This window comes from Vanessa atalanta, chromosome 10, assembly GCF_905147765.1.
Source record: "Vanessa atalanta chromosome 10, ilVanAtal1.2, whole genome shotgun sequence".
Taxonomy (NCBI): domain Eukaryota; kingdom Metazoa; phylum Arthropoda; class Insecta; order Lepidoptera; family Nymphalidae; genus Vanessa; species Vanessa atalanta.
In genome coordinates, this window is record NC_061880.1 from 3,316,035 (window position 1) to 3,330,138 (window position 14,104).

The window sequence follows — 14,104 nt, forward strand, 5'->3', positions numbered from 1 at the left end:
ATAAAATTTACTATATATTTTTATATTAGACATAATATTCTTTACATAAGTTTTCTTTTACCTCTTAGGTTCCTTAGACTTAATGGTGTCTGGTAGCAATAGTACAATAGCGCCACCTGCGGCGCTGAGGGCTGCTATCGTAACCATTGGTAAGTGTTCGTTCAACTTAGCCTGTGGAACAAAAAAATGTGATTTTACCAAAAAAAAGTAATAAAAAAATTTTCAAATAGAAAAAAAAAACTAGAGTTAAATTACGATTAACTAGAAGTAAATATTGGTCTCATTAATTTTAAAACTTTTTTTTATATAAAATTGTAGTGCAAGGCAAACTTTTGAGTAGCAATAAAATGTTTAGATATCGAACAATCATAGAGTGTTAGTAAGTGCCTATATAAATTCTATGACCTTACTTTAAACTGCCTTCTTACTACTTGTCGATCTCAGAACAAATAGTATACATGCACTGTAGTAGCTAATTTAAATTTGAGAGCAGTATTCAAGTATTAAAATTGAAATAAATGTCAATAAACTTACCAATTCCCATAAATAGGGAATGCAGATGAGTGCTAACCCTGATGATATTTGACTTGCGCCCACTCCCAGATTCCTTATAATTGTGGGATAAAGTTCTGCTGTGAATATTGGCATCATGATATTTGTCGAAGCGATTGCAAACTTCCCGAGCATGAGGCATGATATTATTATCCAATTATCCTCAAAGGATATAGCAAACACTTCACTCGCCACACAAGCAAGTCCACAAACAACCATAGAGACAAAAATTGGTATGCGTCTACCAGCTTTGAATAGTATTGGAATACTTATAGCAATTGCAGGTATTTCTACAGCTGCGAGTATTATTGAAGTAATGTGCAAATTGCCCAAGTTAAATTTACCAATATTTAACAGAAGTCCGTAATATGCGATTGTCATAGAGAACCATATGATGAATAGGCAAAAGGTTCTCTTCAATAAATATCCTTTGAAAAGCATAAGTACACTCGGTTCTTCTGTCCTGATTTCAGATTTATTTAATGTAAGTAATTTGTCAATATCGGCTATATTGTCTTTCTTATTGAATTTTGATGCTTTTTCTAATACTATTTTGGCTTCTTGCGTTCTGCCTACGCTGAGTAACCATCTCGGAGATTCTGGCAAGACGAACCTGAAATAAAATAAACCGGTTATAAATTTGGATAGAAAAAAACAAAGTTCTTTTAATATATTTTATAAAATAGGTAGAGTGACTGACAAACGGGTCACCTGAAGGTAAGTCACCACCAACCATAGACATAGACACTGCAAAAAATATTAACCATTTCTTACATCACCAATGCGCCGCCAACACTAGGAACTAAGATGTCATGTACCTTGTGCCTGTAGTTATACTGGCTCACTCACCCTTCAAAGCGGAACACAATAATATTCTACCGAGTATATATAACAAGTAGGAATGATATAATCTACATTTATGCTTAGGTAGCTGGAGAGAAATATTTTAAAAGATGAAAGAAATATAATCTGCCTTTATATTAATAATGCGTATCCACAGAATAAAAAAATATATCAAGAGGTGTCGTGGAACACTCGGATGGAATGAAATAGTTTTATAAAATAAATTCACAAAATTTTAGAAGATTTAAACGACACGACATAAAATTGTTATTTAAAATCCCACGTGAATTAAAATAATTACGGAATATAAATTGAAACTGTATATATATAAAACTGATTATTATATACTATTTTTATAGAAAGACAGAAAGAAAGAATAAAAACAACGCTTTTTACTTAAATATAAATACATAAAGTTATATTAGAATATTCGACCATCCATCTATTTTTATAAGAGGCTTCTTCTTAATTACACGAATTTAAAAAACACAGATGATTTTGATCACATTATTGATGCGAGCAAACTATTATTTTATTTTCTCTGTTTATTAACTGTTTATTATTATTAATCAAATTCTTATTATATAACACATATTTGCGTATATGTTATATCAAAGCAAAACTTCAAACTTAATATTACATATAAAAAAATATTTTTATTACCATAGTACAAGCAGGAAACATCCGGGTAAGGATAAAGCTAGTTGTAAATCTCTCCAATTAGGTAAGACCATTGATAGCAGCGATACAATTATATACGCTAATGGCAGTGGGAAGAAATTGCAGACTCCAGCAATCGTCACCCATGCACCACCTACTAATTCAACAGAGAGCACAAAGGCCGCGTATACTACAGATACGGAGACGAGGCCCATCACGAGTCTCACTAAAACGTATTGCAAGTACGACTGCATCAGTAGGGATAAGATTGCTAATAAACTTTGAGCCAACATCATACCGATGAGTATTCTTTTACGGCCAAATCTGAAATAAAAAAAAAATAAAAAAATGTTATCTTATGTTACAAATGTTTTTTTAAAGAGAATGACTTACTGTGCGCTTTGTATTATTTTTTTAATTGCGCAACTCTAACCTACAATCATCTATCATTATGCGATACCTCGTGAGTATCTTGTATGTATTAGATTTCAAGAAAGAAATTATAAGATAATTATATTAATTATTTTATTCTATTATTATATTAATAATCTAACTTTATATGCTTAATAAAAATGGATAATCATGAACTAATTTTCTGTTTCTTTGAAAATAGGCGCTGGGCCAAAAACAGTCAGATTAAAAGTAATTTTAAATTGAAGTGTTCAAATTAAATATTTTGTTTCAAGATGAACTTACTTATCTGATATCCATCCGCCTAAAACTCCTCCAATTCCAACTCCGATTAGAAACACAACTTCTGCTAAATTAGTTAGTGTTGCTCTATCACACACGAGATCCCATTCTGATATTATAGTATCCCCAACTTCTGATCGATCGTAGTCCCACTCATTGCATCTCAGGAATGAGTCTAAAATGGGAGCCGTATTGTTCATAATACTTTCTGCGGTAATCCCATCAGGCAGCACGCGTACTGAACATGCGTCCACCGGTTGACTGTAGTTAATCCAATATTCTAACGGCAAGCTTGATAAGTTCTCAGGTCTCCGACACCAAAATTTTGTAGCTTTAACCTAAAATAAATAGTAGTGTTAGTATAGATTTTTTTATTAGGCTCAAAACAAACTTTCTCTATTATGAAACTTTGGAATATAGTCATAAAAAAAATAATATATATCTACTTTAGGAAAAAAAAATAGATATCTAATTAAATCTTTACCGTAAATGTAGGTAGATATATGTGAAATGTACACGGGAAAGAGAACAGTGATAGGAGGAACGTCATCATCAGCTGCCAACGACCATAGTCGCCAATTATTAAGGATACCACGTCCTTCTGTCCGATATCTTCGTTGGAATCATGATTCTTCTCTTTGCTTATTCCTTGACTGGGGATGACTGAAAATAAATAAAAAATACATTTTATTATCTATAGATTTATATTAAAAACGAAATATTAATGTCATTATAATGAGACACTTGGATTAAATATTATCAGTCGCGTATATAAAAAAGCAAAGTAATTAAATAGTGTTAACAAAAGTAGAGATATAAAGTTATTAAGTTATGCAATGTCACGAACTCGTATAACAGAGTAGGTAAAGCAATTGTAGTATAATATCGTAGCAATGTCACGAATTTAAAAAATGACACAAGTCTTAATAACTTTTGCAAATATACAAGAATTATTCATTACTACATCATTTGATATACCAGAATAAAACAGAAAAAGTGAACTAGGTCGGTTCAGTAAAAAAATATTGGATTTCTCTATCAGGACATCCTGATTAGTAGTTTTGATTGTGTCATTTAGGTAGACAGACTGGCAAATAGGTCATTTGACGGTAAGTAGTCACCACTACCTTCAATCATATCCTCATATCACCAATGCCACCGACCTTGGGAGTTAAGATGCTATGTCTTTGCGTCTGTATTTACAATGACTTATTAACGCTTTAAGCCGGAACAAAACAAGTATATTTTACCAAGTATTGCTCTTTGGCGGTAGAATAAAGTGTAATGTGGGCACGAATGAGACAAGTGTTTGGCTCCAAGTTTTGTTTATTAATCATCATAATATACAATGCTAGAGCATTTTATGCGAGCCGGGAAGGCTTAAACATGTACTACAATAGTAGTATTTGAGTAGTAAGCTAGTTCTTGAGAAAGGTCTATAGCCTATTGCAATTGAAGAAGGACCAAACCTTAGATTTATGTAATAATATGCTACGCTATATTGTGCACTACTAACAGCTCTTGATTTATATATCTTTATTTATAATACAGCAATATTCCAGTGAACTACTTATACCCTTTAAAATTTTAATTCCAAAGTTCCAATAGTAGCTAAGTCAACTTTTAAATCGCCATTTTTTCGCAAATCCATAATGAATATTAAGATTATTCAAGTTATCGGCCAATGATATCGCATCAATTTGTTGTAAATTTTTGTTTAAATGTCTTTTGTCTTTTGTAATTGGAAAAGACTACTTATAATAAAATATTTGAAAATTCGTGCGACATATTAACGTTTCCCTTAACTGTAAGTACGACTTTGTGGACACTCACGACCTTTGGGTCAAGATCCACGTGTTTTACTCACGGAGTTATCTCGATTCTCTTAAAGAGAACGCATAAGATAATATTGATTTTGACATTGATTTAGTTGTAATTAATCGTCTAAAGGTTATTATTGCAATGACCTTACAATGTGTATTGTTTTTCTAAAAACAAGCAATAGTTATAATATCATAAATGTTCAGAGTATGAAATTGTATCTTCTTAAGTCAATTTCCGGGATATAATTACTGTAGAATATGTATTGTGATTTTTTTATTATTTATAAACATTTATATTACGCTTTGTATTTTTGTATCATACATAATTATACATGTAACGATAAGTTTACGATTTTTACAGAACTTTATTTTATTTCAACAATGTTATCTGTGCACACAAATATTTATTATAGAATTAATTAACCCAAAACTATAATTTTTTGCGCATTGTAATTATATAGTTATTTATATCTTTACATATTTCCGATGTTATTTATAAAACAATTAGCATTTTTTTTATAATATTTAAGGTCAAATTAATTTGTTAGTAAAATGATTTGATTCATATCAACTATTATTTTGTTCAATATGGAAGGAACTTTCTGGATTCTTCAGTGTCACTATCTATTTATAGCGACGCCTAATTAAGTGCAGTTATATAAAGTGCAATAAGACCTCTCAATTACCATTGTATCAAGTCATACAATTATAGCGAATCAGATCTAATCAATCGAAAGCGCTCAAAGATCTCAATGCGTTTGTTACGCCACACGCCAACTGAATAGTTCACGCAAACATACGATATACATTAACAAAGAACTCGTGTGATGCCTTGGCAATGATCTTCAATATACTTAATGTCGACGAACTGCGACTGACTTTGTCGTACTTCGTCAACATTTTTCGTATAATACGTAATTAATCACTGCTTAATATTAACAATTATAACGACACTTATTTATTTTCTTAATTGATGGGGATAGCGAGTAAAAGTGAATGTATGTTTTTGAAATCTCTTATTTCCAATTCTTAGTCAAAATATTTAAATTATATATAATTTATAAGTGACCTTTAAATAATGCATACTGTTATCGTTATGTAACTGCCTTAAGGGACGCTATTCAATGTTTTTAAATCTCTTGAGATAGAATTGGCAACGGTTTAACCATAACCTAATTATACAAAATAAAGACGCCAGATATTCTTAAAGGAGTGTTTGCGAAATCGCAAGAAGAGGAATGAGGAATTATGATCGGCAGCTATGAATATAAAAGTTTTGGTTCATCTCTTTTTTGACTGGATATAGTTGAGTGTGCATAAAATAAAACCATAGAAAATATGGTAATACTGCAAAATGTATCTATTATTGAGTAATGTATTTCTTCGAAACCGAATTACTACAATGATTCGTAAGATATATAAGATTCGTAATCGGTAAGGTTGAAATAGTTTTAAATGTATGTGTTATAATTTGACTTGTTGCTTGCCTTTTATTATGAGACGGATTTGCAGAATGAGTTTATAAATGAATTAATTTACGAGTGAATTGTTTTATGAGAGATGTAGATGAGATAGAAAAATGAATATATTTCTTATTCACTAGATTAATTTTATAGGTCAATTCATTTAGCAATCGCCTTGGTTTTTGAATTTTTAGATTTGGTCAGATAAATTGGTTGAATTAATATTTTAATTGAATGGTGGTAGATAACATAATACTATATCAATAACAGATAAATTTATAGGTAGATAAATTGATTATTTTATGGTTGGTTCATTAACTTGAGTCAGGTGAATAAACAGTTATGTAAGCAAGCCAATAATACAACACAGTTCAAAGAAAGACCATAACATAATATATAAAAAATAGCTAAATATGTAAAGTAAATATAAATAATTGTATCAAAAGAAGCACCGGGTTAAGAAATGAGGACTCCGCGACGACTTAGAATCACGCAAGTAATTATTTTTCTTTTTCTCGTATCTTTATCAAGGACGTTTTATTATTCTGATCCAGATGGTATATTTTAATCTTTTGTTCCACATTAATCGATTGCCTCGTGACCTATACAAGAATAAGGACATGCAAGATTATAACAATGTCAGACGGATACATATGCCTTTGCAACACATTATATAATAAGCATATAAAGAAATTCCGTTACAATTGTTTTTCGATAGAAATATCGAAAAACAATTGTTTGGATATATTATATCAACCGATATTGTTCATAGTTGTTCCAGAAGTTTCTAAATATAATCCTTCATATAAGAAACATAGAGTTTAATAATAGTATAATAGGAATTAAAAAAAAAATCTAAACAATAACAACTACGTATAACCCGATTTGTTTACGAGGAAGAAAACAGCTCGGTTGATTCTAGAGCATCATATAGAAGGCGTCACGTTATGAAACATTATTCTTCATCCTACGGACAGCGGGGTGCATTTGGGGCCAAGGTCAGGAAGCATATCGTTTACGTTATAAGTCGTGTTAAGACAAACTTCTTAAAAATGGGTCAAATAATTTATAAAATTAAAAAGGATAATATTTGTAATAATAAAATTTTAAGAGGTGTTTATGCCATTACATAATTAATTTTGAGCTCAGTTCGTTTTGTTCTGCCTTATTAAATGATTTGCACGTATTATATAAATTAAATAAGAAAATAATTACAAACATTTAGAATGACAGTAGTACCGTTGTCTATATGTATATACGTTTTAATCAAAGTTTGATTCGACAATGACCTGCTTTCTATAAGTTTAATATCAACACTACTAAATGTTGTGAAAAAATTGCTTAACACAGTAAGTTTAATTGTTATCTGTGGTAACAGTTTTAACTATACCGGACAGTTAAATATCACGGACATTTAAATTAAATAAAAACATTTAATTTGCATTTGATATACGCTAATGAATTTCCCTTGAAAAAGTTAAGAAAAACAATTACAATCTGTGAGCGTTCCGCTTCGTTCATCGTCAGTATACAAGTGTCATAACCCAACTGATGACCCGTTAAATTGGCTTTTACGGTGTCTACGCAGGCCGGAGATGTGTTAACAGAAATGGTCATTATATTATAGTGGTAAGACTATACCTTTTGAGTCATCATAGCAGTAGCTGTTTGATTCATATGAAGTGTTGTGTGTAATATTTGTTATGATAACATTATGAACTTGTGAATATGTATTTAAACTAAACAGAAGTAATTTTCTGTATTTTTTTTATTGTTGGGCTAAGACAAAGTGGTTTAATAAGCTCCAAACCTCTTCAAAAGAAGACTCTTTTGAAGAGGTTTGGAGCTTATTATATCACTTAGAGCCAAAGTGGATTTGGCGTAAAAATACACATGTGACATGTTTTTGACAATTGCAGATTTTTCTCACAAATTTTTTTTTTTTCGTCGCCGATACTTAGATGGATAATAAATACACTCGGCTTTGCGTGAGATCGTCTGGATACACACCACCGCACATATTCTACCGCACGACAATAATACTTAGTATTTTTTTGTTCCTTTTTTAAGGGTGAGAGTTAATGTAACTAAGAGGTGCTAGGTTTTAAATTTTTATAAATTTAATTACGTCATATTTTGTTAATAAACATATTTAGATCAATCGGATGGTTGTTTTTGAGTGCGCACATCCCAGAGCATACAATTTCGAATCATCCACAAACCAGTGACGTTGGTTTGCTTAACTACAGCGGATGTAAATAATTTAGTACTTAAAAACTTAGAAGGTCTTGTCAGAATTCGAATACGCGGCCTTCGAGTCGAAACAGTCTAGTTCTACGATTAAATTATTGTATAATTAAAGGATAGCGTTTTTTATTTGTAATATTATATCATGATATCTTATTAAATTGCAAATCATGCAAAAATAACTACGATCTGTCAATTATGATATCACGAGACAAAATCATATATAGTATTTGTTTCTCCACCTTCTAATATAACAATATGATGTACTAAAAGAGACTCCGATCTCGCTGCATTATCAAATATATATTTATACAATAAATCAAGTAAATAAAATAAATTTTAGAAAATATTTTTTTAAACTTACAAGATTTATTTATTAGTATATTTAAATTGTGTAAGTCTAAGTAAACCATAGTCGTGATGGTGTACGCAAATAATTTAAATTCCTAGGTAATTGGAGTAATTCTTATATTAAGTGGATGATAGTTGCGTGTGAGGCGGGCGTCAGCGTTGGGGGACGTCTCCGGAAGCGAATGTGCTCAATGAAATTGATTCCCACTCGGTCACTGTGCTGGTTACTCACAAATAATATGCATACTACATATTACTATAGAGCTTACAATAACTCACATATAACACTTATGAATCCATATAAGTATAATATTATTGATATGTAAGTTGAGAATTTGTAACTAATCTTTAATTTTTAAATTGTCTATAAATCAATTACAATCTCTTCGTCCTTTTTTATGATACAAAATTTTGATAAAAAGAATTATGATAAAAATCTCACACAAATAATTATAATATGCAAATTATAAAAGAGTTAATGCCAAATATGAATAAGGCTTCAATTATAAACGCTTAAAGAAAGTTTAATTAAACAAATAGTTCTCCTTTTCTACCATTATTGACTTGATATCCAAAAGAAGAAGACGGCATTATTTAACTAAACACCCGTTAACAAAATTTATATATAAAGTTTTAAAGTTGATTATTACAGATGTCAGTGCTATTACTTGAAACACCAAAGTCAATGGCAAGGTTAATGTACCTTTAGCATATGAATTAATAGTTTCCTGCGTGTACGTGGGGGGAGGGGGGTATTGTTCTCTATGGATATAGAAGTTCACTAATGGTAAAATAATTATTAAAATTGATTCAGGAATTTATCGATTACTAGTAAGCAAATCTTTTATTTTTATAATGTTTATAGTATGATTATAGATATGTGGTGGTTTAAAGTAGGTGACTTATCTATATGTTGTTATTTTCATTGTAAGTTTTTTCCTCAAGTCATTTATTTTTTGTAAACGAAACAATCGTTTTGTAATTTTGACATGAGATTGGCGTGAAGTTCAGTCTTTTGCAGACGATAAGATAACTTTTATTTTCCTTAAGTGCCTCATTACTCGTGGGAATAGAGATGTTTTCTTATATTTATTTATAAATTAAATTAAATCCTGGGATCGTTTTAATTAATTGATTATAAAGGTAAGATTGAAAAAAATGTATCACTTTAAAGGTCATAAGGTAATAAGTTATATGTATTATGTATTTTAAAAAAATTACATATATAATGTATATATTTTTAAATACAGTTTATTATGTCAACGTAGTAGTAAAGCAATCGTCAACGCCATGTTTATAACTATGAACAGTTCCAATAATAGATTTTAAGATAGCAAAAATATTTGAGGAAAATTGTTATTACAAAGGAAAGATATAATAAATGATAATTTTAATGAAATTGGTGTAATAAATAAATATTATATCCATTAACTGTTTAATCACTAAATCTCATCAATCTTTGAAATTTGGCCGGTAGGTTCCTTATAGGGTGTCCGCTAGGAACGGATTTTACGAAACTCGGGTTTAACGGGTGTTGGAATTTTGTGCTTAGTAAATTTCCCGCAGTTAAAGTAACATATATTACGCGATTTATTTTAAATAATAATTGTCTTTTATCCTGTTTAATTTGGACTCATAAATAAATACAGCAGATGAAAGGTAAAATGACGCCTTAGCAACGTACACTGCGAATAAATAGCTTGTGTATAGATTGTATTATAAAAGTTGCTTATATAATATTATTAAAAAAAAAAAACTTGTAAGACTCATTTTAACATTAAAAGGTTCGATCGCGATATTGTGGTTGTAGAATAATTACAGTTACTATCCGGAATAATTATGTTTATGATCTAATATATGTTTACGAAATGTATGAGTTCTATTTATTAATAAATGCCCTTGGTTATGGTTTATTGTTTTATATTACATTTTTTTTTATTTTATTCATAAGAAAGGTTACATAATTTAACGATATTTTATTTTATTCTATCAGAATCTGCTTAATTCTGCTCCTTAAAATTCCTCCCGTAAATGGCCACTATTGGGCAAACTTCTCTCCTCATTCCGATGTCACCACGCTGCTGAACTGTGAGTTTTATGGATAAAACGCAAAAGTAATACAATCATAGCAATGTGCCCCCCTATAGCTCTGACGTTTTATGATATAGGGATTAAAATTGTTTTTATTCGAAATTTAAAACGTTTTCCTTAAAGATACGTGATACATTTTTACATCAGTAGATTGTTTGATAACTTTATTACCAATAGGTAATAATGTTATCAAGCAATCTACTGATTTATCAAGATATGTTGCTGATGAAATTTTAAACAACACTCGAAATTAGATATGATTTATAGATAACATAATCGCAACTACATTTTTTGATTGAATAAAACACGATTTCATAAATGACGTATGAAAGTACTATTGTTTACCGATATTTATTATTATTTAGGTACTTTATGGTGCATTATGAAGTCGCACAAAGCGTTATTGCTATTGTATTATGTAAAAGTTGATGTGAAATTTAGAAGTAAAACTTAGAGTTATTACATACATTTTTTACGTCAAAAAATTTAGATATTAGAATTACAAGAGAATCCTCCAAAAAAATAAATATAAATTTATCATAAAAATATGCAAGCATATAACAAACAAGGATTAGTAGGAAAATAATATAGGAAAACAATCAAAACTCAGCGTAGTTAAGAGCGAAAGAAGTATTTAAGATTTATTTAAGAAAAAGTCAGGTGTAATAGTAGTTTTATTTAATATTGATTTGGACCTAGATAACAAGCATAAGAACAGCCATTTATATGGATAAAAAAGTGTTTACAAATTAAATTCACGTGTGTATATATAGGAACTGCTTAAGTGTCATCGTTTGTAAGCTAAAGTAAAATATTTACTTCATCGAGAGATTACAAACTTAGTGTTGATAAGGACATTTAGTTATAAAATAATGTTTATATTATGCAGGTAGTTCTATAGTTATTTAAGTAGATGAGCTAATTTTTCTGCACTTAAACTATCTACTATTGTATTGACTCGTAAGGGATTAGTATTAAATTAACTAATGGTTATATTAAATCATCGATTAAAGAGTGCTAATAAAGTTATTGTCAGCGTGAATAGTAACGTGAAGGTATAATAAAATTGATGACTGATATCAAATAAAGAAATAGTAAAGGAGATAAAAAGACACCTTGTAGAACTCCGACATTAATCTTATATCAATCAGAAAATATTTGTCCAATCTGGAAATGCAAATACTCCTAATTTTATAATAAATGTATTACATAATAAATGTATCTATCTATATAATATGATACGAACGCAAGTAACAAATCGTGATCAACAGCGTCAAATGCATTACAGATGTCCATTGCAACCGAAGTTTTAGGTGATTTTATTTAAGCTATTAAAACTATTTTATATAGGGTAAATTAAAGGTGATAATGTGTATAATATATGTAACTGTCTTGATGATGAGTGACCGTGGCTTATAATTTTTTTTAAACAATTTAACTGCATTTAATTCGTTCTTTTGTCTTTTTTCAGGTCTTATTATATGTTAATTATTTATATTATTTTAATTTGCATATCACATATAATAATAACAGTATAAATTGAGTTATGAATGAAAAAATAATCTATATTTGCATTGAGGACTAAAATAAATATAAACAATTTCAGATTCATAAAATTAAAAATATCAACTGTACAATACATGACCAATTTGTTATTATTCTTTTGTTTTACACCTTGTACCTTATTTCCTATTGATAAGATATGTAGCAATATTAATGGCGATAAAGAATTCACAATCTTTGAAGGAAAATTGTTTATTAAATAATACGTTAATCAAAATCATTTATTTATCAATCATCGAACTGTTTGTGATCGTAATCTCATTTAATTGATTGAGTAATTTTTGACTCTGTTATTTGTACTTATATTTCGTTATATCTTTGACCTCATGTAAACAACTCCGTAAGGTCATATTGTATAAAAAATATGTACTTTAAAAGGGATTTCAGAAATTGTAATAAATTTAAACACCAATGTAATGATTTCAAAAGTCAAGGCTGTTGCGTGTTTGTTCGTATGATATTGTATTGAGGTTTATATTTATTTATAGTTAGTTTAAAAGAATCAATGTTCTCTTTTCGTTATTTATATATTTTGAATTAAACTGGAACTTTAATGAAAAATATAAATTGTAATATAAAGCATGTTTTATGATATGATATTAGCTGTTTGTTTTATAGTATAATATAATCATCATAACTCAACAAGTTTTTATGTGCCATGTCGGTAACCATATCGGTTGAAGCAAAACGACCCATTAAAGCTTTCCCGTCAAAATATTTGGCATCAAGTAAGTCTTCGGTTCAGGTTTTATTTAATAAAATTTGTAGGGGACGTTTAAATGAGTCACCTGATGGTAAGGTTTCACCACCGCATATTGGCGTTGTAAGACATATTAAACAATTATTACATGCGGCAATGCGTTACCAACCTTGGAAACTATTTCGTTATTGAAAGATTAGTTGAATTTTACTGTTAACTAATATTATTTGTCAAGTCTTTGTTATGGAAAATAATGCGAAGACTTGCATTTGGGTAACTTACATACATTTCGTTAATTTCTATGCAACATCGAGTGGTCTCTCATTTCCATGTTATTTATCATATATCTATTATTTTGATACAGTAATAGGCTTTACTTATATGATTACTTTAATGACAAGTATTTTTAGTGGAATTAGCATGAATCCTGAGTAGATTGTTGGGTTTGGGGAAAAAATGGCCTAAGGGATCAGGAATCAGGATCAACTTTGCGAATTCCACATTACTGCTGACGCATAGATTAGCGGTTACAAAAGAGATTATTTATTTTTATTAGTATCTTTGCAAATATAGGACGGATATGCTAAGAATTAAATATATTAATTCTTTCATATATTTCAACTATACTATTTGTGGATATTTAAATGAATAGTTATTTATAAAAGTAGCAGGAAGTCGTTACAAGAATAAGTCAAAATTTATTTGTATCAAAACTTTTCAACATGCATACGTTTCGTTTTACGTATAATTCCATAAATAGATGTATTAGGAAGTAATTATCAACTAGTTTTAAGACATTTGGCAGGCCGGTAGTGGCGTGGTTTAAAGGACGTCAAGTCTTTATTTAGACGTAACCTAGACTAAGATGTAATGGCCTCTGTGGTTAAAAGGTAAAAATTTCACACGACCAACAATATTTCTATTAAAAGACTTTAAAAGGCCATTGGCATCAAGTAAATAACTAGAGCATGTATACATAGTATCGATATTTAAGTAAATATGATGTGTAATTGTTCATTTTTCTATTATTGTATTTTTTTGTTGATTTGTTTTAACTTATTAAATTAATTAGATTATGGTATATGTAAGTAAATACGTCTTTCTTTTTTGATACTTTT

General features: G+C 29.4%; 1 protein-coding gene across 2 annotated transcripts in view; it reads right to left on the reverse strand.

Annotated features, from left to right (window-relative positions):
* The window catches only part of LOC125066859 (organic cation transporter protein-like), a 61,687-nt gene that overhangs the window by 1,587 nt on the left and 45,996 nt on the right, over positions 1-14,104 (reverse strand). For both annotated transcript variants that reach the window (XM_047675151.1, XM_047675152.1), the window contains exons 2-6: positions 3,233-3,411; positions 2,752-3,086; positions 2,059-2,379; positions 535-1,165; positions 62-171 (exon numbers count right to left, since the gene is read on the reverse strand). In XM_047675151.1, the coding sequence (XP_047531107.1) occupies positions 62-171; positions 535-1,165; positions 2,059-2,379; positions 2,752-3,086; positions 3,233-3,411 (1,576 nt within the window). The remainder of the gene's footprint in view (positions 1-61; positions 172-534; positions 1,166-2,058; positions 2,380-2,751; positions 3,087-3,232; positions 3,412-14,104) is intronic.